The sequence below is a fragment of the Pipistrellus kuhlii genome, unplaced genomic scaffold, assembly GCF_014108245.1.
Source record: "Pipistrellus kuhlii isolate mPipKuh1 unplaced genomic scaffold, mPipKuh1.p scaffold_m20_p_24, whole genome shotgun sequence".
In the NCBI taxonomy this organism is placed as follows: domain Eukaryota; kingdom Metazoa; phylum Chordata; class Mammalia; order Chiroptera; family Vespertilionidae; genus Pipistrellus; species Pipistrellus kuhlii.
Window position 1 is genome coordinate 5,330,446 of NW_023425523.1, and position 27,943 is coordinate 5,358,388.

Below are 27,943 nucleotides of genomic sequence, written 5' to 3' on the forward strand. Positions count from 1 at the left end.
CTAGTGCCACGTTCCTCAGAACATATCCCTGCTGTCAAGGAGTGCATGGCAACAGAACTACCAACCTTACACATATATTACATTCCTTTTTAAAAAGTTAATGGGTTGCCAAAACCGGTTTGGCTCAGTGGAGAGAGCGTCAGCCTGTGAACTGAAAAGTCCCAGGTTTGATTCCGGTCAAGGACATGTACCTTGGTTGCAGGCGCATCCCCAGTTGGGGGAGTGCAGGAGGCAGCTGATCGATGTTTCTCTGTCGATGTTTCTGACTATCTCTCTCCCTTCCTCTCTGTAAAAAATCAATAAAATATATTAAAAAGAAAAAAAAAACACTACCAAACTGTCATCCTTCAGAGTATTCAAAAAAAAAAAAAAAAAAAGGTTAATGGGTTACCTTGGTGGGACGATTCTGGTGCATTTCCTCTCTTCTAATTCCTTGACTTGGAACTTTCAGACTTCCTCTACCTCTCCCGACCCAACACAGAGATAATTCTGTAACTACATATTTATTTTTTCTTAGAATATTCGTGAGTATTTTTGTTTTTCCAATTTAAACATATATGATTTCAAAGTTATATAAAACTGTGTTCTTTAGAAGTATCTAGCAAGACAGTACATACTGTGAAATCTAATTTTACAACTGAATTATTTTACACATATAGGAAATTATAAATTTCAGTTGAAAGAAAAATCTCATGTATACATGTATAAATCTATATCATACAAACACATTTACAGTTTTTAATTTTATAACCTTTTCAATTTAAAATCATCCTTTCCCCAAAAACTATACTTCAGTATAAAACAGATAAGTATCTAACAAGTCATTAGTATGTACATAGGTGTCTGTAAAAAATTACCGACAACTCATATTCTATTCCAAAGCTGAAAACATGTCCTTTTAAAAGCATTTTAATATTTCTTCTTATCAGCAACAAAATATCAACAATGTTTAAATTAAAAGGGTCAAATCCAATTATATGTAACCATAAGCAGTCCTTTAAAGAAATATATTTGAAAAGTCATTATTCCATAAAATATTTACATTGTTGAAACTGTATAAAAGCAACACTGTCCTGATCTAGTTTAGTTGGAAGAATGAATAAGAACCACCCCATCCCAAATACTATTCATCCTTAATAATGGAGACTTTATCCTTGGATTTATTCAGCATCTTTATGTCATCCAACAGCTTTCTGGGTGTTAAAATATGGGTAGAACCTGGTAGGAAAAAAGGTAAATTTTCAGAGGCCAGCAGTTAAATCGATTTTCTTTGGCTAACTATATTGTCCTGTCTTTCAAATATACAAAGTTAGTATAACCTGGAGCATTTTAACAAAATTCCTATAGGACACCTTCCTGAAATCTGTCTATACTGCAGTATTTCAATCCTTCCTCTACATTAAACATGCTCAGTAAACCTTCAGAAATACTGCCCCCTCCTGGTGCTTTGTCTACCTTGTACTATCTATCGATTAAACTGGGGAGCAAAACTGGAGGTTATTCTACCCTCGTGACAAGAACAGTCACTGTTCAATCAGAGAACCATTAGGCAGTGCTGAGGACTGAGGCTGGGGTCAGGAGAGTTTGTATATCAGTGGCTTTGACTAAAATTCTTAAAACTAAATTCCATATACAGCCTTTGACAATGTCAAGTCCACATTCACAAAACAACTAAAAATATTTCTGTAGAAGTGTCTCCAAAATTATTTAACGATGAGAGCAAGAAAAATAAAGAACATACGCTTTAAAGGATATATGTACTAATATTTAAAGAATGTAATAATTTGAAGCTCATTCCCTCAAAAAACGAATATCCTAAAATATAAAAACCCAGGTTCTGCTCGACTGACCAGAAGTCAGTGCTGGGTCACCACAGCACTGGCTGCCACTGTTGAGGATGCAGCGACCCAGCACTGACTGCCGAGAGGGCTGCGGGTCAGGCCCGGAGAGAGGCCGGGAGAGAGAAGCAGAGTCTGATCCGTAGCCTCCACGGCAGCTGTTGATAAGCCCTTGCCTCTCACTTTCTCTCCAGGCCTGGCCAGCAGCCGTGCCTCTTTCTCTCCGGGGGTCCGTGGGGTCTGCTGATCAGCCCTGCCTCTGTGATCAGGCCCGGAGATACTTACTGGCATAGAAACCAACCAATCAGAACCTAATCTGGGTGAACTGCAAAGGCAGAACCTAAGGTGGGAACTGAGCAGGGTTTTAAGGGCAACAGCTGTTTGGTGTAAGGTGTAAGAAAGCGGTTCAATTTTTTAAAGACTAGTTTGGCATTATAGTGCATATGGCTGACTATCAGTCCAGATATAGGGATTATGTATTTTTGTCTGCCAAGAGCATCTCCTCCTGCTGAAAAAGGCTCCTCCCCCATTTAAGCAATCCTATCCTATATAATATATTTATACTAATAAAAGGGTAATATGCTAATTAGACTGGGAGACCTTCCAGACAAAGCCATGGTGGTGGGGCCAAGGCAGAGACGGTTAAGGGCAATCAGGCCAGCAGGGGAAGGCAGTTGGGGGTGAGCAGGCTGGCAGGGGGGCGGGGGAGAGTTGGGGCAGCTGGGGTTGATCAGGCCAGCAGGCAAAGTGGTTAGGGGTGACCAGGCAGGCAGGCAGAGGCTGTTAGGGGTGACCAGGCAGGCAGGCAGATGAGCGGTTAGGAGCCAGTGGTCCCAGATTGCAAGTGGATGCAGGCTGGGCTGAGGGATCTCCCCCCCAATCCCCGTGCACCGGGCCACTAGTTTAAAAATAAAATTACCCAAAGGACAACCAGGAAAAATCTCTAGTACATCAGATGAAATACACTATGATTAAAACAAGTTGTCCAGCTTTCAACAATTTAGTTCTAAATGTAAAGTACAGGATAAACTTTTACATATATATTTTTACATTTAGAGTTTGTTTAATGTAATAGAAAAGAGGCAAACAAGTCTTACCAATAATAACTCCACAGGATTTGTGTGCCTGAGAAACTTCGTAAGCACAACGCATTTCAGAGTACGTAATTCCTCCAATAACAAAAACAATCAGTGTGGACCCATTTTTTCGGTCTTCCAAATAATTAGTTCTGGGTTTCTGGCGAGCACTAAAAAATAAAAAAATAAAAACAATACAAATGCTCCCAAAGTCTTACTGCTTACAGACTTTTCAAAAAGCCTAACTCAAGCAAATTCAGATTTGGCACCGGTGACATAATTTTAAGTTATGACTTAACTATGTATGAAAGAACTTGGCACCAAGAATTGGCAGCACAGTCCCACTTCAAGATTAATTTTGATCTGATAGTTCGGACAAATCACTAATAATCTAGCTCAGCATGTTTACCTATAAAATAGAGCTAAGTCCCTCTCTTATTTATTTCCCTTGAAGAAGTAATATACCTGAAGTCTCTGGCTTCTTGAAGTTAAAGAAATAGGGAAATAGTGGTAAAACAATAGGATTTTAAAGATATGGTGGGGTGGGGAGTTCGCAGGAGCTGATGTGGTATTGGGACATCCCTTGCTAAAAGTCAGTCGAGTATGATGGTGGGAGGTACTAAAGACACCTTACTCCCATATTCACAGCAGCATTATTCACAATAGCCAAGACAAAAAATAGCCTAAATGTCTGTTGACAAGCAAGTGGATAAAAACCATGTGGTGTGTATGCATAACGGGATATTACTCAGCCTTACAAAAAGAAGGAATTCTGCCATTTGCAACTATATCATATAAATGGACCTAGAGGGCATTAGTTTAAGTGAAATAAAGACAAATACTGTATTATCTCACTTGTATGTGGAATCTAAGATAGTCAAACTCACAGATGCAGAGAACAGAATGTTAGCTGCCAGGGGCTGAGGGGAATGGGAAATGAGGCAATGTTGGTCAAAGGGAACACAGTGCAAGATGACTAAGTTCTAGAGAGCTAATGTACAGCAGGGTAACCAGAGTAATCAAAGCTGCATTGTATACTTGGAATTTGCTAAGAGGATAGATCTTAAGTTAAATCTTCTTACCACACACACACAAAAATATATAAAAGAACAATACTTATGTAAAGTGATTGGTACATTTGTAGTGATCTTTTTACAATATATACATATCAAAACATCAAGTTGGTTTTAAATGCATCAAAGCATATACAAAGTTATTAAGTCAATTATATATACTTCAATAAAGCTGTAAAAAAAAGAATTAGACCAGAGTTTCAACTCTGATTCTGCTTTCTAATTCAGTTATAACTTTCAGTAAGTTACTTAACTGCTCTCTAAACTGTAAGGGTTGTTTTCAGTTTAAATGAAATAACATAACAATAGAATACACGAAGTATGGAATCTGGTACCACAAAAACACTCAATAAATAATAGCTATTATTTCTACCATTTTCTCCCCCCAGATTGCTTTAGATATGCATTGTCCAATACAGCAGCCACTTTGCCACATGAAGCTACGCAAATTTATTAAAACTAAATAAAATAGAAATTTCAGTTCCTTAGTCACACTAGTCACATACAGTGCTCAGCAGCTCCACGTGGCTGACAGTGCGGCTATAGGACACTTCCCTCACTGCAGAAAGTGCTCCTGGAGCACTGTTTAGATCATGGGGACCACCATTTTTTGTTCCTATGCCCCACTAGTAAAAAGTTTGAGCTTTTATTTGAAAAGTAAATAAATATCTCAAAATATTTTATGCATCTATTAAAATATATATTAGTTTATAAGTTATATGTGTGCTAGAATATATGAATAAAACTTAATTTCTCCCTTTTTAAGTTTGTAAAAGTAAGTACCCAACAGTCATCTTAGAATCCATGCTCTAGTTGACCTCTAAGCCCTGCAGTGGCGGAGCCCACAGTACACTTTTTCAAATGCTCTCAGTCTGTCCAGCCTCGGGATGATGGTTTCCATCTTCCATCTTAAGGAACAACGAGGTAGTAACAGGAAAAGGGAAAGAATTCGTGGCTAGTTTTGAAAGATGGAACAGAAACTAGATACACTCTTGGTTCCCACACAAAATCTTTATAGGTTTTACCTTATAGCTCCTGAGCCATTCCACACTGCTGGGCACTGGGAACAATATGGCCATTCCTTTGAATCTAATCTATTATCAATGGCATCCTATGGAGGAAAAGAGTTAACAAAATCAAGAAAATGTAAATTCTAAGATATTTTTATTTACTTGTCTGTTTTGCATAAAACTTAAAAATTTGTATTTATAATTAAGAATCTTAAGGATATATAAATAATAATAAAGTTAGACAAACAAAACAAAAAAACCATAGTAATAAATTATATCCAACTACAATAGATACTAAAGGAAAGTAGAAATTGCAGTTTAAGTCAAAAGAAAATTGAAATAAATGAACTATGTACTAGTAATTTTGACTGAATAATCAATGTCGTGATTTGACTGAGTTCATAAAACAATTTTTATTAATTTATTTTCCAGTTTCCTATAATTGAATATTTTCTAAGTGAACAATACTAAAGGCACAAACCATCTGTTGAATATAACAGCAAACCATAGTGAGGTTTACATTTTAATCACAAATACATTTCCAAGAATATTGGAGTCTAACACTTTCTAGCAGTGGTTATATATAAATATTTATTTTTTTTTGGATTTTCGTTCAAATAAATTATTTGTATATCTGCTACATAAAGTTATTTAAAATAAGAGTTTTTCCCATAAAGCATGTGTGTTGATTTTATTTATTTGGAGGCAACCAGTAGTGTGTGTTTGAGGTCTTCAAGGAAAGAATCAAGAGCTTCCTCTCCTCCCTTGACCCCAGATACAGGCTTCTTTGGTGAACCTCCCAGGACTGCAGACAATTCCTAACTGTAGATACGCCCAGCCTGACAGGTAAACTATAAACAGTTAAGAATGCTCTACAGGAGGGCATTCAAGGAATAAGTAAAATTTAATGAATTTTACCTCCAAAATATCTTTGATATAAGGTGTCCATCGAGAGAGTTGAAAAGTTTCTTCTGCAGACCGATCCTTTCTTGACGGTTTGCCTTGTGGAGACTAATATAATTGGCGGGGGGGTTAAAAATCAACAATTTATTTAGTGGTATCCTTTTATTAAGTTTTCTAACAAAGATATTTAATTTACAGCAAATACTATGTTGTACTACTTAAAAGTAAGATTGGAAATGCCTATTATGAATAGTTGTGGACATATAATTTCACAGTATTTTTTGCTTTAAGGATAAAATTTATAATAGGACCAGAAAATACGTTTATTTGAAAGGGCTATAGAATTTAATGGGAAAAGAGATTCTAAATAGAGTTCTTTCAAAATTTGTTTTAAATTAATTATAAAGAGAAAAGCATCAATAGCAAATTACAAGAGAAGCTCTAAGAGACAAATTCACCAGGAAGATGTAATTGTCTAAATTACTCATATATGAAAAACAAAATGTTAATGTTTTATTTACCAAATCTTTGGAGTAAAATTTAGAAAACTATCCACGTGGATACCCATGTAAGATGACATTAAATGTAAATAACTGCACATGTACACATGTAAGTACATACAGAATGTAAGATTTCTTACCGGGGGGACAATGGGGACACCAAGGTAACTCCAGTTACGAATCATGTCACTCTCATCTTCTATTTTTACATTCTGGATCAATCTATCCAAATTTTCTTCTGTTGTTCCTTAGATAAGTAAAAATGTGAGTTATATAATTGCTACCACAATCACTTCTAGGTTTTAGGTAGTATCTATTAATAATGCTTTTTAAATAAAGAGCAAAGATTTAAATTATATATCCTTCAGTCTTCCCTAAACTTCATATTTCTCCCTTTCCTTATCTTAACCAACTTCAGCTACCACCATTAATTACCTTAGTAAACCACTTATTATAATGAATTTTAGAGCTGGGTACTCTAATATATTTATGAAAATGAACAAAGTCTCCATTACCATTATTACTGAAGATATAGAGCAGGATTGCTCGTATTTTATCATAATTGTCATGGTTTTTGCCGAGCAGAACTGGCAGGAGCACTCGCATGGAATCCTTCACCTTCTGTCCTTCGGCATCAGTTCCCAGTGCCAGGTCCTTATTGAAAATGACAGTCAGTGGTCTATAACCCAAGTTCATTTCAGTTAAAAATCTTGCTAAATTTTCAAAAAAAGATATTTTTATTGATTTCAGGGAGAGAAGAGGGAGAGATAGAAATATCGATGAGAGAGAACATCCATCGGCTGCCTCCTGCAGGACCCCCACTGGGGCCTAGCCCGCAACCCTGGCATGTGCCGAACCAGCTCTTCTTGGCGCATGGGTTGATGCCTAACCACCGAGCAATACCAGCTGGGCAAAATCTTGCTCTATTTTAATGGTATACTGATGACGTTTCACAGGAAAATGTGGGCATCACTTGCAAATTTCTGATTGCAGAAAGTGCAAAAAATCAAAAAATAATTCAGAGAAAAAGAAAACCATCACCATAAACCTGTGCAATGACCAGGGTGGCCTTGACCACATGCGGCTACTGGGCACTTGAAGTGTGCCTGGCGGGAATTAAGATGTGCACTACAAAGGAGCCTCCTTAACAGATTCAATGTGCCTGTGCAGTGCTCTGCAGGATGCCATGTTTGATACTGCGCCCTGAGGAAGGCCTGCCAACAATGCTACCTGGAGCAATGCTCCAAACACTCAAGTCATCCCATTCAATTGCAAGGGCATGATCACAGAGTAGGAGGGAGTTGCTTACTATTGATACCATATGTAGCTCCTTGTTAATTGGTGGGGCATGATGTATTCAGTATGGCCTAGGTGAGTCCCCTTCTAAGAGAGATTCTGTGATTCTGGACACACTGTTTTGAGCAAAGCTAGGTTTTATCTTAGGAAGCTCTCTCAGGAAATCTATTACGAACACAGGTATTTCTGACTGTACATACCTGTTCAGTTTTGCAGAGCTTTTCTATATTAGACTTGAATTTATTCATGCAATCTTCTGCTATGTTAAGATGGACAACTTGCTGAAAAACAAACAAAAAAATCAGTAATTTAAAGCAGTCATTTTCAATTGGTGTACCACAGAATGTTTAAAACATAGCAATACCTGATTATTTAATCAGGAGCACTGACCTCTTTTCCCTTAGATTGTCAAACAAAAAAGTGATTAAGAGCCTACACAACAATAGCCGTCTAGTGTGAATGAATCAAAATACCTTCCACACTTGCCCCTCAGATTTGTACCATGAGATGAAGAAGTTGAAAATCACTGATTTAAAGCATTTTCACCTTTTCTTGTGTGTGCAATGTTAAACTTTTGAGACTGGCCTGAAGGGAAGTATGGGTTTGGATGGAAAGGAAGTACCGTGTACATACACTCAGAATGGGGGGGAATGAGAATCAACATGACCTCCAGGGGACGATCAACAGACAGCAAGAAATGAAGCGAGGGGCCCGGCCGGGGGGCTCGGGGTGGAGCATCCCATGAACCAGGAGGTCCCAGCTCAATTCCCGGTCAGGGCACAGGCCAGCGTGTGGGCTCCAGCCGCAGCAGTGGGTGAGCAGGAAGCAGCTAGGGATGATCATCATCACTGATGTTTCCAACACTCTCTCCCTTTCCCTTCCTTTATGAAATCAATGAAAACGTATTTGAAAAGATTAAATAAAATGAAAGGAGCCGAGACCTGTTTGGCTCAATGGATAGAGCGTCGGCTTGGGGACTAAAGGGTCCCGGGTTCGATTCCAGTCAAGGGCATGTACCTCGGTTGCGGGCATATCCCCAGTAGGGGGTGTGCAAGAGGCAGCTGATGGATGACACTCTCTCATCGATGTATCTAACTCTCTATCTCTCTCCCTTCCTCTGTACAAAGTCAATAAAATATATTTAAAAAAATAATAATAAATAAATAAAATGAAAGGACTGGATTTGTGTTGGGTTTCTGAGTAATGAAAAATAAGGTGGAAAAAAAAGTCCAGTTCTTAAAAGCCCAGAAAAGTCTGAATTTATATTAGTTCTTAATTTGCGTGCAATATGATAAAAATATATAAAAATTATTCCAATAATAACTTGTAAGAATAACTGGGGCAGCAAACAGTTTATCTGCCCACATAGTTTAACCAATTTTAAATCTATTAATTTAAAGAACCAAGTAGAATAACAATCACAGTTGAACCAATTTTTAATTTTCTTATTAAGTTGATAAATGCTAAACATTCTCTGTATGGCTATTCAAGACAAAGATATAAAGAAGTCTAAGCTGGATATGGATAAATCTAGATTATATACAGAGAGAATACTATTGGAAAGCTTACTTAGGATATTTCTCAGAACTAGAATAAGGTTTTACAGGAAAACTAACACTAAGTGTTCATGACACCCACTGCTACACCTGACTACCAAACTAGGTAGACTAATAAATGATAAAGTATCTCACATACAGTACTGCTCACCTTAGTAATCTGTTTTCGGAAATGCGGCATCTTTTTCATTAGCTGGGCAAGAGCACTAAGTGATGGCTAGGAAAAAAAATCAAACATTTTAAAATTAAACTTATGATTCAGTTATTCTATGTAACAACTTAATCAACTTGAAAGTTAAATAAGATTCATTCTTACCTTTCCTTCTGTTGCTTTCTTTGTTGATGAAATTTCCTTCATAAGCTTGGGAATTTCCCTGTCAAATTGAGAGAATTCTTTAAATTACTAAGGTGTAATTCTTTACAGAGACATTTTAAGATTACAAACTGTACTTTCATGTATTTAATCCCCAAAAATATGAAATAAAAATTAAAATAGGTTCACATACTCTAATACAACTGCAATATGCCGGTGTCGAATTCTGACCCAGAGGTCATCATCTTCTTCAAGGATTGCCTCCTTTTCTTTCCCGTCAGTTTTATATCTACACGTAGACACAAGTATAAAACTTTTAATTATCCTCCCCCCCAAAAAAAGTTGAAGAAATATTTTTACACACAAAAATTTTAATACACAGTTCAAGAACTGAAGAGTACATATCCACTATTTTTTTGGGGAAAATGAATAGTAGTAAATACCTACTCAAAACTAAGGCTTATTGCAATCCTTACATTAAAAATCAAAGTGCTGCTTGGCTAGTGGTTGTGAGTCAACCTATAAACCAGGAGGTCAGGATTCGATTCCCAGTCAGGGCACACGCCCAGGCTGTGGGTCAGTTCCTGATAGGGGAATGCAGAAGGCAGTTGATCAATGATTCTCTCTCATCATTGATGTTTCTTTCTCTCTCTCTCTCTCTCTCTCTCTCTCTCTCTCTCTCTCTCTCTCTCTCTTTCCCTCCCTCCCTCCCTCCCTCCCTCCCTCCCTCCCTCCCTTTCCTCTTCTCTCTCTGAAATCAATGAAAATACATTTTTAAAAAGCCAAGGACTTAATCCTACTAAGACATTTTTACTGTCAAAAGTTAGAGTTAGCTGTCATTATTATAGACTTTTAGATTAGCAAAATGGTATTCTATAAAACAAAAATTCAATGTTCTACAATCAACTTTAAGAACAGGACTGTGGTGCTAGCTGGTTTGACTCATGGCTAGAGCATTGGCCTGCAGACTGAAGGGTCCTGGGTTCAATTCCGGTCAAGAACACATGCCCAGATTGTAGGCTCAATCCCCAGTTGGGGGTGTGCAGGAGGCAGCCAATCCATGATTCTCTCTCATCATTGATGTTTCTCTCTCTCTCTTTTTCTCTGAAATAAATAAAAAATGTATATATATTAAAAAAAAGACTATGTGCCATGGTTGGCTCAGTGTGGCTCCATTGGCTGGACGTCATCTGTGCCGGTTTGCTTCCCTGGCACATGCCCAGGTTATGGGCTCAAATTCCTGGTAGGAGGTGTGTGTGAGGCAGCGACTGTTATTTCCCTTTCTCAACAATATTTCTCTCTCTCTCCCTCCATTCCTCTTTCTCAAAATCAATAAAAAATACTTAAAAGAGCAAGACTGAATATATTAATAATTTTTATTCTAACTGCTTAAGCACGATTTTGATGTTCTGATAACCATTAGCACAACTATCAATCATCCACTAAATGAAGAATAGAAATGTTTGCGTTGTTTCAGAGTTGGTACAAAATTCACAAACATATATCATTTGTTTGTATATTCTTCTTCCCTAATCCTATAAAATCATCTCCTTTTAAGAATGAGAAAGGACCTGAAACCTATATAATTTTACTAACCATGTCACCCCAATAAATTCAACTTAAAAATGAAGAATGGGATAGGAGATGAGAGAAAAACAATGCAGTAAAAAAATTGTGATTGCTTTAATAAGTTCTACTGAAGCAAGCAGCAATTCAAGGGGTTCATGAAATTGCTTAAAATGGGCTTCCCGACTGCTTCCCCAAACGTTCTCCCTTCTTTTTATACAGATAGCCCCCTTCCCGGGGGAGCTGGGGAGGTTCCATCATCCTGGGGACTGTCAATACCCCGAGCCAAGATTAGGAAGAACAGCACTGAGCTCTCCCAGCTCTGGACTGTGGACAATAAATACAATATTAATTTCTGCTATATGAATACAATCATTTCCACCGCCCCAAATATTACAGGTCCCGCCTATAAAGGCATCTACCTATGCGGTCTTAATTACAGAGGCTCCAAGGTAGAATGCATGTGCTTAATTATAAGGCTGCACCTGGGGATAACAGCCCTTTTGTCATCAAAATGCCATTTGTAGTTACAGAATATCTTTAACCTTTGATTTGTAAACAAAAATTAAGATACTTAGCATTTCCTGCTTTGTTTTCTATTTCCATTAAAAATACTGAAATATCACAAACCACAGGGAGTTTATGCCTCCATCTAGTCTTACCCCTGGACTTCTTTGACTCATAAAAAAGGAATTATTGATTTTTAAAAAAAATAAATAAATCTCTCTTACTCTTAAAAAGATTAAACCTTGCTTTGCTTACTAGCAAACCTAGGAAGATAAGTATATTAAATACTTGGTTAAAATTAATATAATTTATGAAAAGTACCCATTACTTGATCTCTTTGTGCTACATACTGCTAATGTCTGAAATGTATGTCTAAAGTCTGAAACCAAATTCTTTAGTGTTCATCAGTTTAATCCTTTTGTAAATTTATTAGGCAATGCAGGTTTAGAGACCTAAAGGATGAGAGGTAATAATAATCTCTTTTGAAAATTCTGAATAAACTGCTTGATGCTACTTTTAAATTAGAAAAATAGCTATGATGATTTCTGTATGTCATCTAATAATACAAATAACACGGAGAAAGCCAGAGTTTGATCAATATGCAAATAAAAATGTAAGAAAGAAAAATACAAAATCAGTTTAATAATATTTGGTTTAAGAAAAAATACTAAGTATAATTATCATAAGTGTTTAGATAGTTTTAATCTATTAAAATTACTAAATTAAACCTAAAATTTCAAAAAACTAATTTTCACTTTTTTCTACTGTGCTCAAGCAAATACATCAAAAAAGTTTCAAAGCCATCAGATTACCCATTAACTTACAAGGTTAAGACACTAAATGTATTCTGATTATAGCAGCAAGAGGAGAAAGGCCCTAAATAAAAAAGGTTACAGAGACTTTAGATTTGTAGTGCCTTCAAGAATCATTAATTGCTCATATCTTATCCTGTTTGTTTATGCCCTTCTGATGCCCTTGGAGTTATACTTGCTTGTATGTATCATTCTCAATCGGCAGTAGATCATAAGCCATTGCCTGAAACGTCAGTTCATGCAGGACAGTGGACACAGGATCAAAGCCACGGTCAATTATTATGAGCTGGGAGTGAGTTTTACCCTGGAATAACAAGATAAAATTATCTTAAAAAAAACTTCCATTTCTTTATGTAACACATTTTTATACTATCTTAGAAAACAAAAGCAGATTTTTCCTAAGTTCTGTCATTTGAAAGAAAGAGTAGTTTTCAGGAAGGAAGAATGGAAAAGATGAGTTTTATTTATGTATTTTTGCGGATTTTGCCTTTTTTCACTGAAATCATTAAGGAACAAAGGATATTTACTAATATATTGATTGTGTATCTCTTCCCTCATTCAACAGACATTTACTGATTGCTGATTACTATGTGTACTGAGCCATTATCTTCATAACTACAACCAACAACAGCTTTTGCTAGGCCTCCAAAGCAAAAAATAGTAACTTTTAAATTTCTAAACTAACAGTATAACTAAGCTATAAACTCTCCATTCTAGCCAAGGTGTTTGTGAATTTTGCCTTTTCTCTAGGCCTCTGCCCAAAATATCCTGTTATCCAAGCAGTGCAATTCCTCTTCTATCACTTATACTCATTCTTCAAGCACAAGGGCCTATTGTTCCAGATGCCTTCCAGGACCCCAGTTAAAATGAGAGTGAGTCCCAACCCATGTTCCCGTTACATTCTCTGTATCCTTTCATTCCACTTATCACAAACCGTTATAATTGATGGTTTCCTTCACCATCTCCTCTTCTCAACAATCTAGTTATTCCTTTCATTCCTTAGCTACTGTAATATGGCTTCCCAGCCCAGTGGCACCACCTCTGTCAGGCTCTTCATTTTCCAACCCACGCCTAACTGCTGGGATTCCCCAGGTTTGGACCTCTGATTACTTTATACTCTCTTCATAAGATAGTAACAGCTGCCAATCATTAAACTACCATATATGCCAAACACATGATAACTCACCTAATCTTCATACCAACCAAGCAAGGCATACGTTATATTATCCATTTCACAGATAAAAAGGCAACTCAGAATAAATAATCTTGTCCAAGGTCACAGAGCTAGTAATAACAGGAGTAACTGTATTTATTAACTGTTTATTCTAAGAACTTTACATATATTAACTCAGTTAACCCTACTTTATAAAATAGGTATTATCTCATTATTCTTTTTAGATAAGAAATTTGTAGATAAGAAAAGCTACATAATGTCCCCAAATTGACATATCTATTAATTAAATGGCAGACCAGGATTTGAACACAGTACCTACAAAACCCCTATCTTCTCCCCTAAACCTCACTGTGTATTAGAGTTTCCACTACCATCTACAGAATATTAATGACTCTCAAATCAATATTGGGGATCTATGTTAATGGCTCCCAAATCAATATTGAAAAATAAACAATAGCTTCATTGGTTTATAAAGAAATAAGTCAGACTTTATGCATAATCACTATCTGCCTTATATACATTACCTTTATTAGGCTCTTTTCATCAGTCTTGTAGTAGTTTTCAAGTTTTTTTTCAACAAGTTGGGCAAGTTTACTGGCATTATCTAGAGGTTTACTAGAAATGGAAAAAATGTTCACTTATCTTTCTTTCAAGACACTTTACATATCATAAAATTGAATTTTAAAATGCAATTAATTTAATAAATTTTATAAAAGGGAAAACTTCAGATAATAATATGTCAAATATAATGTTATACCAATTTTGTCTGGATTTTATAAATATAAACCTTATTGTATGTACATAAGATTTTTTAATATAAAGAAAATTTTATAAATATAAGTACAGTTCCCTTTATTCCCCTTCCAATTCCTGGCCTTCTTCCCTACCTCTACTTCCCACCTCCCCACTCCCAAGGAAACCACTGTTATGAATTCGATGTGTGTTCTTCCTGCCAATACTGCTATTTATTTATATGTATATGTGCGTGTGTTTTGTTTTGGATTTTTGCAATACAAGGGGAGCAGACCTGACAATAAGCATCCTTCCCTCCCTCCCTGCCTCCCTGCCTCCCTGCCTCCCTGCCCTCCCGCCCTTCCTTTCTTTTTTTAAATATGTTTTTATTGATTTGTTTTAGAGAGACAGGAAGGGAGAGGGAAAGATACATTGATCAACTGCCTCCTGCACACTCCCTACTGGGGATCAAGCCTGCAACTCGGGCATGTGTCCTTACTGGGAATCGAACTGATAACCTTTTGGAGCATGGGATGAAGCTCAACACATTGAGCCACACCAGCTGGACTATGAATGTTTTATCAGTGTATGTTTTTACTGTTATATATAAGAGACCTATTTACGTTGTCACATACATCAAATTTATTCAAATTTAGTTCTCTCTATATATATGTCTATCAAATAATTATAATGGATGCTATATATTCATTCCCATTTCCCTAAAGATGGGTATTTAAATCATTCTCAATTCCATCCTATCCTATTGCAAACAACACTGAAATAAATATCTTTGTACATATAGCACCATGTGCATGTTTCTCTAGATATATTACATCTAAAAGTATAATTACTGGCCCTAGCTGGTGTGGCTCAGTTGGTTAGAATGTTGTCCCATGCAAGGTCACAGATTTGATTCCCCGTCAGGGCACATATGGGAGGACAGTGATGGATTTTTCTTTCTCACATCAACGTTTCTCTCTCCCTCTCCCTCCCTTCCTCTGAATCAATGAAAAACATATCCTTGGGTGAGAATTAAAAAAATTAATAAAAAATAATATATAAAAAAATGAATGTCAGACTATAGCTCCTATATAACAAAGACATTTCCTCTAAGCATTCCTTAAACTCACGGGAGGAAAAAAGCCTGTAAATCACACCAAATTTAAGCACTGAAATTCAGTAACAGAGGCTGTTCGTCACTCTGAAATTTAAACCTCACACTTTAAACCTATAATTACAGCCCTAGCCGGCTTGGCTCAGTGGATAGAGTGTCAGCCTGCGGACTGAAGGGTCCTGGGTTCGATTCTGGCCAAGGGCACATGCTTGGGTTTCAGGGGTATGCAGAAGGCAGCCAATCGATGATTCTCTCTCATCGTTGATGTTTCTGTCTCTCTCCCCCTCTCCCTTCCTCTCCGAAATCAATAAATAAATATATATTTAAAAATAAATAAATAAATAAATTTATAATTACAGCATAATCTTTCAAGGAAAATTCTGCAAACTAATCTACCTAGCACAGACATTACTTACCTCTATCCTGGAGAGAAAATAGAAAACATAACATGAACAGACTATTAAGTGCCTTACCTTTTATACCTTACTCCGGGATTTTCATCAAGGCTAGCACATACGGTAACTATCTGCTCAGCCATTGCTTCCATTACAGCATCTTTTCCGTGTGCATTACTAGGATCTGGACTGTAACAGTAATAGAATGCATCTGGTACATCAAGAGTGTATACCTAAATGAGGCCAAAAAAAAAAAAGTTACACTGTCAATGTGGAGACTTCATTTATAAAAATATATATATAAATGCGACTATTATTTGGGCCATTAAAAAAAAATACTTGCACTAAACATGCTGTTTTCTGAAACAACTGTGTCTTTACCATAATCAAATTTCATTTTCTCTGTCATTTGGATTTCACCCTTTCTTTTCTGACTTTCCTTTCCTGCTTAGTCTACTTCTTTCCTTCAGATCTTATTTCATAAACAGCTTTTCACTAACTGTGCAACAGCTGAAGGACTCTGAGGTAGTCAAATAAAAATCTAATAACTGGTCCACCAAATGTGGCTCAGTGGTTTAATGTCAACCCATGCACAAATATCTTTATATGTACAAAGATATTTGTGCATGGGTTTGATTCCGGTAAGGGGTGTGTAGGAGGCAACCTATCAATGATGCATTGATGTTTTTATCTCTCTCTCCCTTCTTCTCTCTCTAAAGTCAATTTTTAAAAAGATCTAATACCTAGCACAAAGAAATACAACAAAGCCAAAATTGGTCTATATATATGGTATACACTAATAATCTAGAACAGTTGACTAATGAGTTTGCCGACCACTACCTTAGGGAAAAACACTTAAAAAATGTTTTAATAATGTACTTATGTCTTTAACCTGCAGTGGTCAGCAAACTCATTAGTCAACAGAGCGGCAAACCGCTGTTCTAGAGAATAATCTAGAAATTTTCCATAGTTGATATATATATTTTTCTTACATTCTTCATGTCCTTAAAATAGAGATATACTTCCTAATAAGCCACAACAATGTGCCATTGGTCTTATCATATATACTCTGACCTCACAGTCATATTTATTCATCTAATGAAAGTATTTACTTATGTGCAAAGAATAGGGTTAGAGATTTACTATTATTGTATTTGAAGGATATGAAAGAAGCAGCTCTCTAACTAGGGTTGAGAGTTTATCAGTAGACTAATTTTTATTTTAGTTTTTTAAAAACTGTGATCCCTCCTGGCCTAAGATAATGAATTGAGTGTAAAAGTAGGTCTATAATAACCATTGTAGGTAAACTGATGAATTATCAACCAACTTCCTTGCATTTTCTTTCACACACAGGCATTCATTCCTCTGCACCTAAGCCATCACAACCAGCAGCAGCCTGAACATGGACTGAGATTCAGCTGTAGCTAAACCTTGTGTCTGTGCTGCTCAGCCATCTAATAAAGGTTGTACTCAAAATCGTTTGATCTTGCCGAAACCAGTTTAGCTCAGGGGATAGGGCGTCGGCCTGCGGACTGAAGGGTCCCAGGTTTGATTCTGGTCAGGGGCATGAACCTTGGTTGCAAGCACATCCCCAGTGGGAGGTGTGCAAGAGGCAGCTAATCGATGTCTCTCTCTCATCGATGTTTCTAGCTCTCTGTCCCTCTCTCTTCCTCTCTGTGAAAAATCAATAAAATATACTTTTTTTTAAAAATCATTTGATCTCATAATCTGTGCTATAAAACTTGACATACACAGGACCTAGTGGCAGATGTGAAATTTAAGCTCCACTTTCATTATTAATGTTATATTCTAATAAAGCACTTATGTTCTTCCCTTCATCATATAAAATGTTTATTTGTGGACTACTCAAAATTCACCTAATATCTAATAAGTAAAACATTACAAATATAGAAGTAAAATATACCTTATTAACAAATAAGCTCATAAAACAAAATTTTAAAATATATTATGAACAAAAATTTAAAAAATTAAAAAAACAGAAAGTACCCGAGATTCATGTGGAATGAAGGAAATATTTATTTCTTTACATCTTCTTATGGACTTGGAACAAGAAGACTTAATTTTGTTAAAGAGACTATCAGGGCAAACTAGAAGGAAAAAAAGAAAAAACATCAAAGCATATAACTCCAGGTAAATTTTTACTCATTTGGATAAATCATTCAACACCTAGGAATATTTATTTTACATATAAATTATTGACTTTTACAATGTAATTTGTCATAAGAACAGAAATAATACATAAAAATATTGTTCTTCACTTTATAGAGCATCTGTATTCTAGTCAAGAGGCGATTCCAGAAATTCTGTTTTCCCTATTTATGTCCACCATAACCTAAAATATATTTCCTTAAATAGCTGCTAACACAGCAAACTAAAACTGTCAGGAAGAAAAATAAAATCTTACTTCATGACAACAAAATTTTCTAGGATTTTTCAGAACTTCTTAGGAATTTGCACTACTTTTCTAAGTTGGCCACTAGGTGTAATCATACCATATAAACTGTTAATTCTTTTTTAATTATAAGAACTTCTCTGATGTTAGGAAATTCTAAACAAGTAAGTTCTGGACCTTAGAGCCCATTTTTTTTCTTCCCCTTTTTAACCTATCTATTTACAGTTCCATTAAATTTAGGTTAGAATATCAGCCATTGGCTCCTAACATGAAGTGGCTTTTAAATGGAGTTATTTAGCCTCAAGATTCCTTAAGTTAAAAGAGGCTTCACATTCATTAAAATTTACTAATTTTATAGACATGAATTTCTCTATAATAAGGCAATCTAAGTGACAAATACTTATGGGTAACATTTAAAAAAAATGCATACTAATAGTAGGCATGACATAAATAATAAGTAACAGGAATAATAATATACTACTAAAAATAATAGCAGAGACCAAGATCTAACTTAGATCAATGACATTTTTATTTTGCAATGTAATTATGTAATATAATAACATAAAACAGAATTATATGTGTCTCTGGACTTCTCTGATTCTTTCATTTAGGTGCTTCCTATCTGAACATATGGCCTGGTAAGATAAATGTGACTGATTTTCTCCTTTAATACTTGCTTAATAGGGGCAATTTCTCTAGTGCCCTCCCAAAGGATCTTATTTCTTATTATATAATCAAATCCCCAATTGAAACTTCAATTTAAAAAAGAATTCTTCTTGTCATTAGCACATAATTTGAGGGATGGCCTCTCCACCAGCCCCCACCTCTGTATACCAGCAAAAATGATTGTCTTTTGAAACTAGTTTGAGATGATTTATTTTAATTTTCTATCACTTTATCATGAATTAGAATATATATGATCATATATTTTTTATTCTTTGTAACCTAATTAGAATAAGTAGAAAGTCACTAGTATCGGCATATATAAGGATTTTAAATAATGAAGCAATGACTTTTACAAAGCTACTTACAGTCAGTGAAGTATATGTATGCCGCTTTATATTTACTCTCCGACTTACTTGGAAAGTCACGTAAAAGACAGTCTACAGACTTAAAAAAATTAGATGTCAATATATATTTTATTAAATACTAATCTAAGTATACTAGCTTTTAAGATAACTGAGATTATTTTGTTTCAATGATAAAATAAAACCTTAACTGTGTAGAAGTTTAATTTATAAACTTATTTAATAAGATGTTATGCTGTTTAGCCAGTGGCAGCTAGAAACGTACTAAGATGGAGGAGATCTAGGAATGATTGATCACAAGGCTGGGAAGCTGCAGCAACACAGAAGACAAGACCACTGAAAACAATAGATGAAGGAATGGGAAGTCAGCGAACGAACTTGAAGTATTATCCACACAGATACTGAAACCTCTGAGACTACCACTGGAGAAGTGTTGAGAGAGTGATAGTGAGCTAGGAGCTAAAACTCTCAAGAGATTAGTATGAAAACGAAGAAGAGGGTAGATGACTGCAAGAAGGAGGAATGGGAGTTAATACAGTGTGGTGGAATTTGACTTAACACTGCTAGCTGTAAAGACACAGTGGTCTGAAAGTAAAAAATAACCAAGATTTAATGCTCTCTCCTTCCTCTGTCCCTTTTCCTCCTCTGGAGCTCCTAGAACCATATTTCTGATAGATCTCATGGATCTATCCTCCAAGTCTCTTTCCCCCATTAGTTCAGGACTTTGTTTTATTTTTGCTTTGAGATAGTCATTCTGATATTCTAGGCTACTTATTCAAATTTCAATAGTAATTATTCTCTTCTTCAATTAACTATTTAACTGAGAAATCCTAAAAATATCTATAATAAAAAAGCTTCAGAAAGTTTTTTATGTGCTAACTAGAATCTCCTTCTGTGCCGTTTCTCTGTTCAGATTGTCAGCCTTCTCTCTAAGCAGCTACATTTCGCTAGATGCACATTTTCTCTATTATTGAACTTCCTCTCTCTAGCAGCTTCATCACTTACTAGTAGATAGGTGGTTGCTGAATTACAAACCAAAGAAATTTCTTTAACATAAAAAAAAATTACACCCACACATTCATACATCATGTATGAGAGAACTAAGATAAATTGATTAATCTAAGACTATTTCTTTAAAGTACATTTCCATAATGAACAACATAAACTGATGAACAAAAACAGATCCAGAGAAAGAGAAGCACCAATCAGACTGTCAAACCTCAGAGGGAAGGTAGGGGAGAGTGGGGCTAAGAGGGAGAGATCAACCAAAGGACTGGTGTGCATGCATATAAGCCTAACCAGTGGCCATGGAAAACAGGGGGGTGAGGGCATATGTAGGGAGGGGTTTGGGATGGGAATGGGAGGATGAGGACAATTATGTGATACCATAGTCAATAAAAAACAACAACACATCAATAAATAAATAAATAAAGTACATTTCCATCCTCTTAACAATTATGGCTGAATAGGATCTGTATAAGTAACAAGTAATTCAAAGGAACTCTAATAATTTATACAATTAAATTCTGCTTTCATATTTCATGAGGGAGATAGGAATTTTTTTACTTCAACATTCTTAGTGAGAAGAGTACAAATAAAACAATCTTTTAACAGAAAAGCTTTCCTAAGCAAACCAGTTATGTCACTATTTTTCTAATAAAGGGTATTTTATTACCTTGACTTTTTTATGAGAAAATCATATTAACAGTGAAAATATTAAAGAACATACTTTTTAAAGATACAAAATACTCACCTTTGATGTTGGAGAGATAAAATAAAGAGCTTTCATTTGTCTGACAGGTTCCCGAGTCTTATAAATATTCTCCACAACTAACAAAAAAGAAAATTATTTTATATAACCAAATATTTATACATTCAAAACATTTTTAAAGTAAACTTTATTATACTTCTTACTCATAATAATAGAGAAACAGATTTACATATCTTAGGTTTAAACTTTTCTTTGTCTTCATTTGATAAAGTATAGAAGTCTTAAAAATGTGTTTTCCTAAGGTTAAACTCTGGGCTAAGTGTTCATCATGAAAATAAAAAGATAAAGCAGCTATTTCATAGTTAGGTCTACCAGCATAAGCAATCAACAGGCCATGAAGAAATCAAGAAAATGCATTAAAAATTAAATTATGTATTTATTTTTTTAAACACTCTATTATAATAGCGAGTATGATACCGATACCAGGCTAAGCACTTCACATGAATTATCTGTTGAATCTCATAATAACCTTATAAGTATTTTACAAATGAAGAAACTGAAGTTAAGTAACTTGTCCAAGTGACATAGACAGAAAGGTGGACAGAATTCCCACACAGGTCTGTCCAACTCCAAAGCCCAAGTTTTTAACTACAGTTCTATAATATCCTTTAAATAGTTCCCTAATTAACTCTTATTCTTTTAAAACCATACATTAATATTATAAAGTATAAAAATAAAAACCCACCATAAACCTGGAGGACTCTGGAGGACATCGAGAACAGCCCAGAGGAATGTGCTCCATGGTTCCAGCCCTATGACATGCTCTTCAACAAAAGCTTTCTGTGGCCAAATACGTTTAGAAACTGAACACTGTACCTGTACCTGTACCCGAGGGCACATAAAAACTCCAAAAGTCCTGAAGAAACCTGGTTAGTTTTGTTTAATGCTACTTCCCAAACTTACTTGGCCACAGAATCCTTTCATTGAAAAGTATCTATAATAATAAAAGCGTGTCAGCCTGTGGACTCAAGGGTCCCAGCTTCGATTCCAGTCAAGGGCATGTACCTTGGTTATGGGCATATCCCCAGTGTGGGGTGTGCAAAAGGCAGCTGATTGATGTTTTTCTCTCATCAATGTTTCTAACTCTTTATCCCTCTTCCTTCCTCTCTATAAAAAATCAATAAAATATATTTAAAAAATAATAATAATAAAAGCGTAATAAGCAAATCGACTGAACAACGGAATGACCACGAGGATGACCACACAATGACACGCACTGCCGCCAGGTGGGTGCAATGCAGTTGGTTGGGGGGAGGCCCAGGCCACTGACCAGCGAGGTGATCAATCAAGGGGGGAGGGAGGGCTGGCAGTGGGACAAGGCCAGAGCCCAGGCCAAAGCCGGGTGGGCTGGGGGCAGGGCCAACTGCTGGCAGCTGAGGGAAGCTTGGGTGCGTAGCCAGAGGGAGGCCAGCACAAGCAGCGTGGGGAAAGAAGGCCTACCCTTGCATGAATTTCATGCATCGGGCCTCTAGTCTATCAATACTGAATAAATAGTGGGAAACAAATAGTCAACAAAAATTCAGTAAAACCTCCTTATAGTGCAAAATGGTTCTGAAGTTTCATAGTACTTTCACAATTATTACCAAATGGTTCTCACTCTAGTTTCACATGGGAATATCCTCTGGGAACTTAAAAAACTTAAGTTAGAGCTTTTCCCACTGAAGGTAATAAAGATTGCAAACTGAATATGTAACTGACAATAAAAGATTATTTTATATATAAAAATCAATAAGTAAATTTTATTGCCCTGGCCAGTGTGGCTCAGTTAGTTAGATCATTGCTCATACACCAAAAGGTTACGGGTTCTTTCCCAAGTTAGACTACCTGAAGGAGGCAACCGATCAATGTTTCTCTCCCACAATGATGTTTGCTTGTTTGGATGTTGTTTTTCTTTTTCATTCTCTCTCCCTTCCTCTAAAATCAATAAATATATCTTGGGGTGAGAATTTATTATAAAAGAAAATTTTGAGAACTAACTCAACAGGGAACTGACTTAGTCTTGGTTAGAAGCACTTAAATATATATCTCAACTGAGAGGGGAAAAAAACCTGACTTACATAGGTTATTTTAAAGATTCATAAAAAAAAGAAAGAAAAATGTCTAGTGTAATTATTAAGGCTACAGTTATTAAAAACAAAACCATAACCCCCTTAGAAACACAATTATTAACTAAAATGTATCAATACTTCAAGCTTTCCCAATCACAATAAAAATGTTTTCATGATGAGTATTGGTAACACTTACCAGTTATACCCTCTGCTAGAAGATCTGTCATTTTGCAACACGATGCCAAAAGCTTCGTGGTAAATTCATCTAAAAGCATTATCTTAAATTGAATAGAAATAAAAAAAATAGTATAAACATTTGATTGCTAAAAATTCACACAAAAATAACTTAATCCATTAAACATATTCAAACTTATACGTAATCCTTTTACAACATAAAATTAAAATATGAGGACAGTAGGCAAAATGATCTCAATTCATCTTCTAACAAGCATGATCCAGAGACTGTTTCTTTGTATATGCATGTAGTTTTATATACAAGTGAGCAAATGGAAATATTTCCACTTTGAAGCAGAGAACGTTCAATTTAAATGTATGCTATGTTTAATAAATTTTCTTAAAATTATAAAATGCCACTTTTTAAAAAAAATAATTAAAAGAATAATAATTGTTCCAGGCACTGTTCTAAGCATTTTACATAGATTAATTTATTTTAATATTAACAACTACTCTATGAGGTACTACCATCCCCATTTTATAGACAAGGAAACAGGTGCATGAAGAGATCAAATAATTTTCCCAGGAGGCCACAGCTATTAAGTGAAACTAAGATTTGAACAAAGTGGTATGGTTCCAGACTCTATAGCTGATAGAAGTACAATAAGGACAATATACTGAAGGTCAATCTAAGGGCCATAAAATATGCAAATTCTACCTTCCATTCGTCTTCTTTCTTGCAGTCATCAAACACTGTTGCTTTTATTTATAAAAAAAAAAAAAATTATATAGGAATCTTAACCAACAGTTAGAAATACAATAATAGGATAACTATTCAAAATGTCCAAGATGGCTGGGAAAACATCCAATATAAAATTCTGCTAAGCTACATAAAAAGCATAGATACTTGTTAAACTCTATGTAAAATTCCAGTTTATCTTTAATACCTAACCTATATAGTAACATTGAAACTACATTTTTAAACTTCTGAGAATAAGAGAATAATAAAAAAGGCTAACATATTAAGTACATAAACACCTGGAAAATATTTCCAAAAGTGTTATCTAATTTGTTTTTTCCTATTTACTTAAATCCCAAATAAACAAAGTAAAACAAAAAAACCCATAGGAAAATCCCTAACTAGCCCATTGCTGAATTACATCTGACAATCAAAACTGGGTAAGTGGCCTAGCCAGTTCGACTCCAGTCCCAGGGAAGATACTGGGTTGCAGGTCAGGGCTCATGCATGAGGCAACCAACCTACGGTATGTGTCTCTCTCACATTGATCATGTCACTCCCCTTCCTTTATACTCCCTCTAAGAATCAAATGGAAAAATATCCTCAGGTCAGGATTAATAAAAAAAAGTTTTTTAAAAAACTGGCTAAGTTTTTTCTTCCTAATTTACTATTAATTACAATTTTCAAGAACATGTATCACTTTATGATATAAATGAGTATTCAGTCTTGATCTATAATAATAAAAGCATAATATGCTAATTAGACCAGACGAAGCAGGGCTACAGCCGCAGGATAGAGGCTGCGAAGGCCTACTCTTGCACGAATTTCATGCATCAGGCCTCTAGTTATTAATTTGTTCCTTGAAATGGTTTTCAAAACTAATATAGGGTTTGAAAGCTATGTCTATAATAGCTGTCAGGTTTTTTAAATAGCTTTGTTGAGATAATTTGCATACCATATTATAGTTGACTTTTGAACAACTCAGGGAGTTAGAGGCACCACCTCTATGGAGTCAAAAATCTCTCTATAGCCAAAACTGGTTTGGCTCAGTGGATAGAGGGTCAGCCTGCGGACTCAAAGGTCCCAGGTTCGATTCCGGTCAAAAGGCTTGTACCTTGGTTGCAGGCACATCCCCTGTGGGGGATGTGCAGGAGGCAGCTGATCAATGTTTCTCTCTCATTGATGTTTCTAGCTCTCTATCCCTCTCCCTTCCTCTCTGTAAAAAATCAATAAAATAAAAATAAAAAGCTTAATAAAAAAAATCCCTCTATAGCCCCAGCTGGTGTGGCCCAGTGTCGAGAACAGGTTGTATGTATGGGGTTCAATCCAAGTTGCGACGCCTATGGAAGTTAATCAACTGATGTTTCTCTTTCACATCAATATTCCCCCCCCCCTTTTATTACCTAATGATATTCCATTGTGTGAACATATCACGTGTTATTTTTTGATGGACATTGGGTTGTTTTGACTTTTGACTATTTTGTATAGGGCAGCTATGATAACAGCTATGAATCAGATATTAAAATTTATTAGGTTTTAATATATGTTAAGAGTGCCTGGCACAGAGTAATTGTTCAAAACATTGTTCCCTTCTCCCTACCTGGTGGGTGAACTGAAGGGTATTTAACTTTTTGTACTATCTTCAAACTAGCAAAACCTTTTCCCAGTCAAATGTACGACTGCCTACCTCTAAGGAGATTCCTTCATCATTTCTTTCAGACCCTGTCGCCTCTTACTACGGGATCTCATAGGCATCCCCTTCTCTCCTTCTCTCTCTCCTCCCTAAATGGTGAATGAGCATCATCTTGAATTTCCGGTTATGTCCCTATTTACGCCAAGACTCTAAGAACTGCCCTGGCCAGTCTGCGTCACTTGGGTGAGCGTCCTCCTGTGCACTGAAAGGTCGCCAAAGGTCGCCGGCTCAACCGTCAGGTCAGGGCACATGCCCAGGTTGCAGGTTCAATCCCTGGGTTGGGTACGGGAAACAATGTTTCTCTCTCTATCTAAAATCAATAAAAACACATTTTTTTAAAAAAAAAGATCCTAAGGGCCCTAGCCGGTTCGGCTCAGTGGACAGAGCATTGGCCTTTGGACGGAAGGGTCCCAGGTTCAACTTCCGGTCAGGGCACATGCCTGGGTTGTGGACTCCATTCCCAGTGGTGTGGGGCGTGCAGGAGGCAGCCAATCAATGCTGTCTCTCATCACTGATGTTTCCTTCTCTCTCTACCTCTTCCTTCCTCTCTGAAATCAATAAAAACATATTTTTTTAAAAAAAATCCTAAGGGATCTTTTAACTATTTTAAACTATTATCTCTCTTTCTCCCATTCAGTCTCCTGTCTTATCTTACACTCCATCCGGACACCCTGGTGCCACCTCATGCTAACAGCTCAAGCTGGAACCTGTGTTACCTCTCAATGCTCCCTCTCTGGAATTACTCTCATTAACTTTTTCTTTATTTTCTTTCTGATAAATGCTGGTGCTAAGGACCATTCCATAGCTTAGAAATTACTTATACAGCACAACTCATCACCCTGTTTCTCATAGACATATTTAACTGCCCTTGCAACTTTAAGACATTACCATATCTTCAAAGCCAGCCTCACACATACTGAGAAACAAAATGCAACCTTATCATTATCCAATTTCCCAAAAGATGGTTTCATAGCTCTTTTTTCTTTTCCTTTCTCTTCGTACACTTGTTTTTCGTACCTGGTGTGTGAAGCACAAAGGCCAGTGACTGATTTGGAATTTCGGTTTCACACAAGGAATTCTGTGCAACTCCCAGAATTTTAACTCAGTCATAGGGGGTCTTTGCTAAACGAGCCGGGCGTCAGAAATCCTCGTTAGATAGATGCTGCTCCCTTCCCACTGCTGGACCCTCACTCTGCTCCCAGCCATGCCGGGCAAGGACGGTTTCCCACCTGACAGCCTACTGGGGGGACCACTTTTAGGAAAGTCCTCCTGGATGGCGACCCAGAAAGTGGTCCAGTCGCTCTAGCTGGTGTGGCTCAGTGGATAGAGCATCTTTCCTATGGACTGAAGGGTCTCAGGTTCGATTCCAGCCAAGGGCACATGCCTGGGTTGCGGGCTCGGTCCCCAGTAGGGGGCGTGCAGGAGGCAGCCGGTCCATGATTCTCTCTCATCATTGATGTTTGTTTCTGTTTCTCTCTCCCTCTCCCTTCCTCTCTGAAATCCATAAAGATATACATTTTAAAAGAGAGAGAGAGAAAAAAGAAAGTGGTCCAGCCCTAAGAGCCGGGAGCGGCCCAGAGCCCGTCATCCCAATGGCCCCGCCACTGCGGACAAGTGGGCGCCTCCGGGGACAGAGGGAGGAGGCGGTGTCCTGACCGTGCGTTTGTTTGTTTGTCTGTAAAGGACACTGCACACCGCGGCAGCAGGCTCCGAGGGCGGCCGGGGAGGGAGGGGAAGGGCGGGGCGGGAAACAGGGCTCCGACTGTCCGTCCGGCGGCGACATCGCCGCCTGGAGCGGCCCCGGGAGGCGGGGGCGCGGCCGGGGCCCGCGCAGGGGCCGGGCGCTCTCCCCGCGGGGCCGCGGGGGTGCCGGGCGCCCGCAGGAAGGCCGCCTCCGCCGCCCGCCCCGCCCCTCCCGGCGGAGCGGGGCCGGGAAGGAGGAAGAGGTCCTGACAGGGACGCGCGTCCCGAAGCAACAAGTGCCCGCGGCCGCTCCCCCGGAGGAAGCCGGTCCGGGGCGGGAAGGCCGGGCCGCCTCCCTCAGCCCCGGCCTCTCCGCACTCACTCTGCCACACGACGCTCTTCAGCCCCCGCTCCGGCTCCGGCGGCGCCATCTTCCCGTCGCTGCGGAGGAGCGGCCGCCGCCTCCCGCTGGCTCGCCACCGACTTCAGCTGGGCTCCGGGGCGCTCCCGTGGCCCCGCCCCCGCCGGC

General features: G+C 37.3%; 1 protein-coding gene and 1 long non-coding RNA gene across 5 annotated transcripts; one reads left to right on the top strand and one right to left on the bottom strand.

Moving 5' to 3' along the window:
• Positions 1 to 699, top strand: LOC123652983. The gene is made up of 2 exons (XR_006742585.1): positions 1 to 96; positions 379 to 699. It is a non-coding gene; the product is annotated as an uncharacterized LOC123652983 (long non-coding RNA).
• Positions 491 to 27,942, bottom strand: STXBP3 (syntaxin binding protein 3). Of its 4 annotated transcripts, none has more exons than XM_036452762.2 (19): positions 27,797 to 27,940; positions 24,018 to 24,067; positions 23,322 to 23,403; positions 21,060 to 21,136; positions 19,310 to 19,388; positions 17,873 to 17,973; positions 15,944 to 16,098; positions 14,149 to 14,239; positions 12,630 to 12,754; positions 9,759 to 9,854; positions 9,569 to 9,626; positions 9,404 to 9,469; positions 7,897 to 7,977; positions 6,916 to 7,054; positions 6,541 to 6,647; positions 5,916 to 6,008; positions 5,013 to 5,098; positions 2,936 to 3,084; positions 491 to 1,218 (listed from the first exon to the last, which is right to left on the bottom strand). In XM_036452762.2, exons 1-19 carry the CDS (start codon positions 27,843 to 27,845, stop codon positions 1,124 to 1,126), a joined length of 1,779 nt encoding a protein of 592 aa, XP_036308655.1. In that variant the 5' UTR covers positions 27,846 to 27,940; the 3' UTR covers positions 491 to 1,123. The 4 variants fall into 4 exon arrangements, with proteins under 4 accessions (XP_036308655.1, XP_036308656.1, XP_045442906.1 ...); XM_036452763.2 differs by lacking the exon at positions 27,797 to 27,940 and adding an exon at positions 25,726 to 25,940; XM_036452764.2 differs by lacking the exon at positions 491 to 1,218 and adding an exon at positions 4,771 to 4,895 and having other exon boundaries at positions 2,946 to 3,084; positions 27,797 to 27,942.
• Position 27,943: the final 1 nt, after the last annotated feature.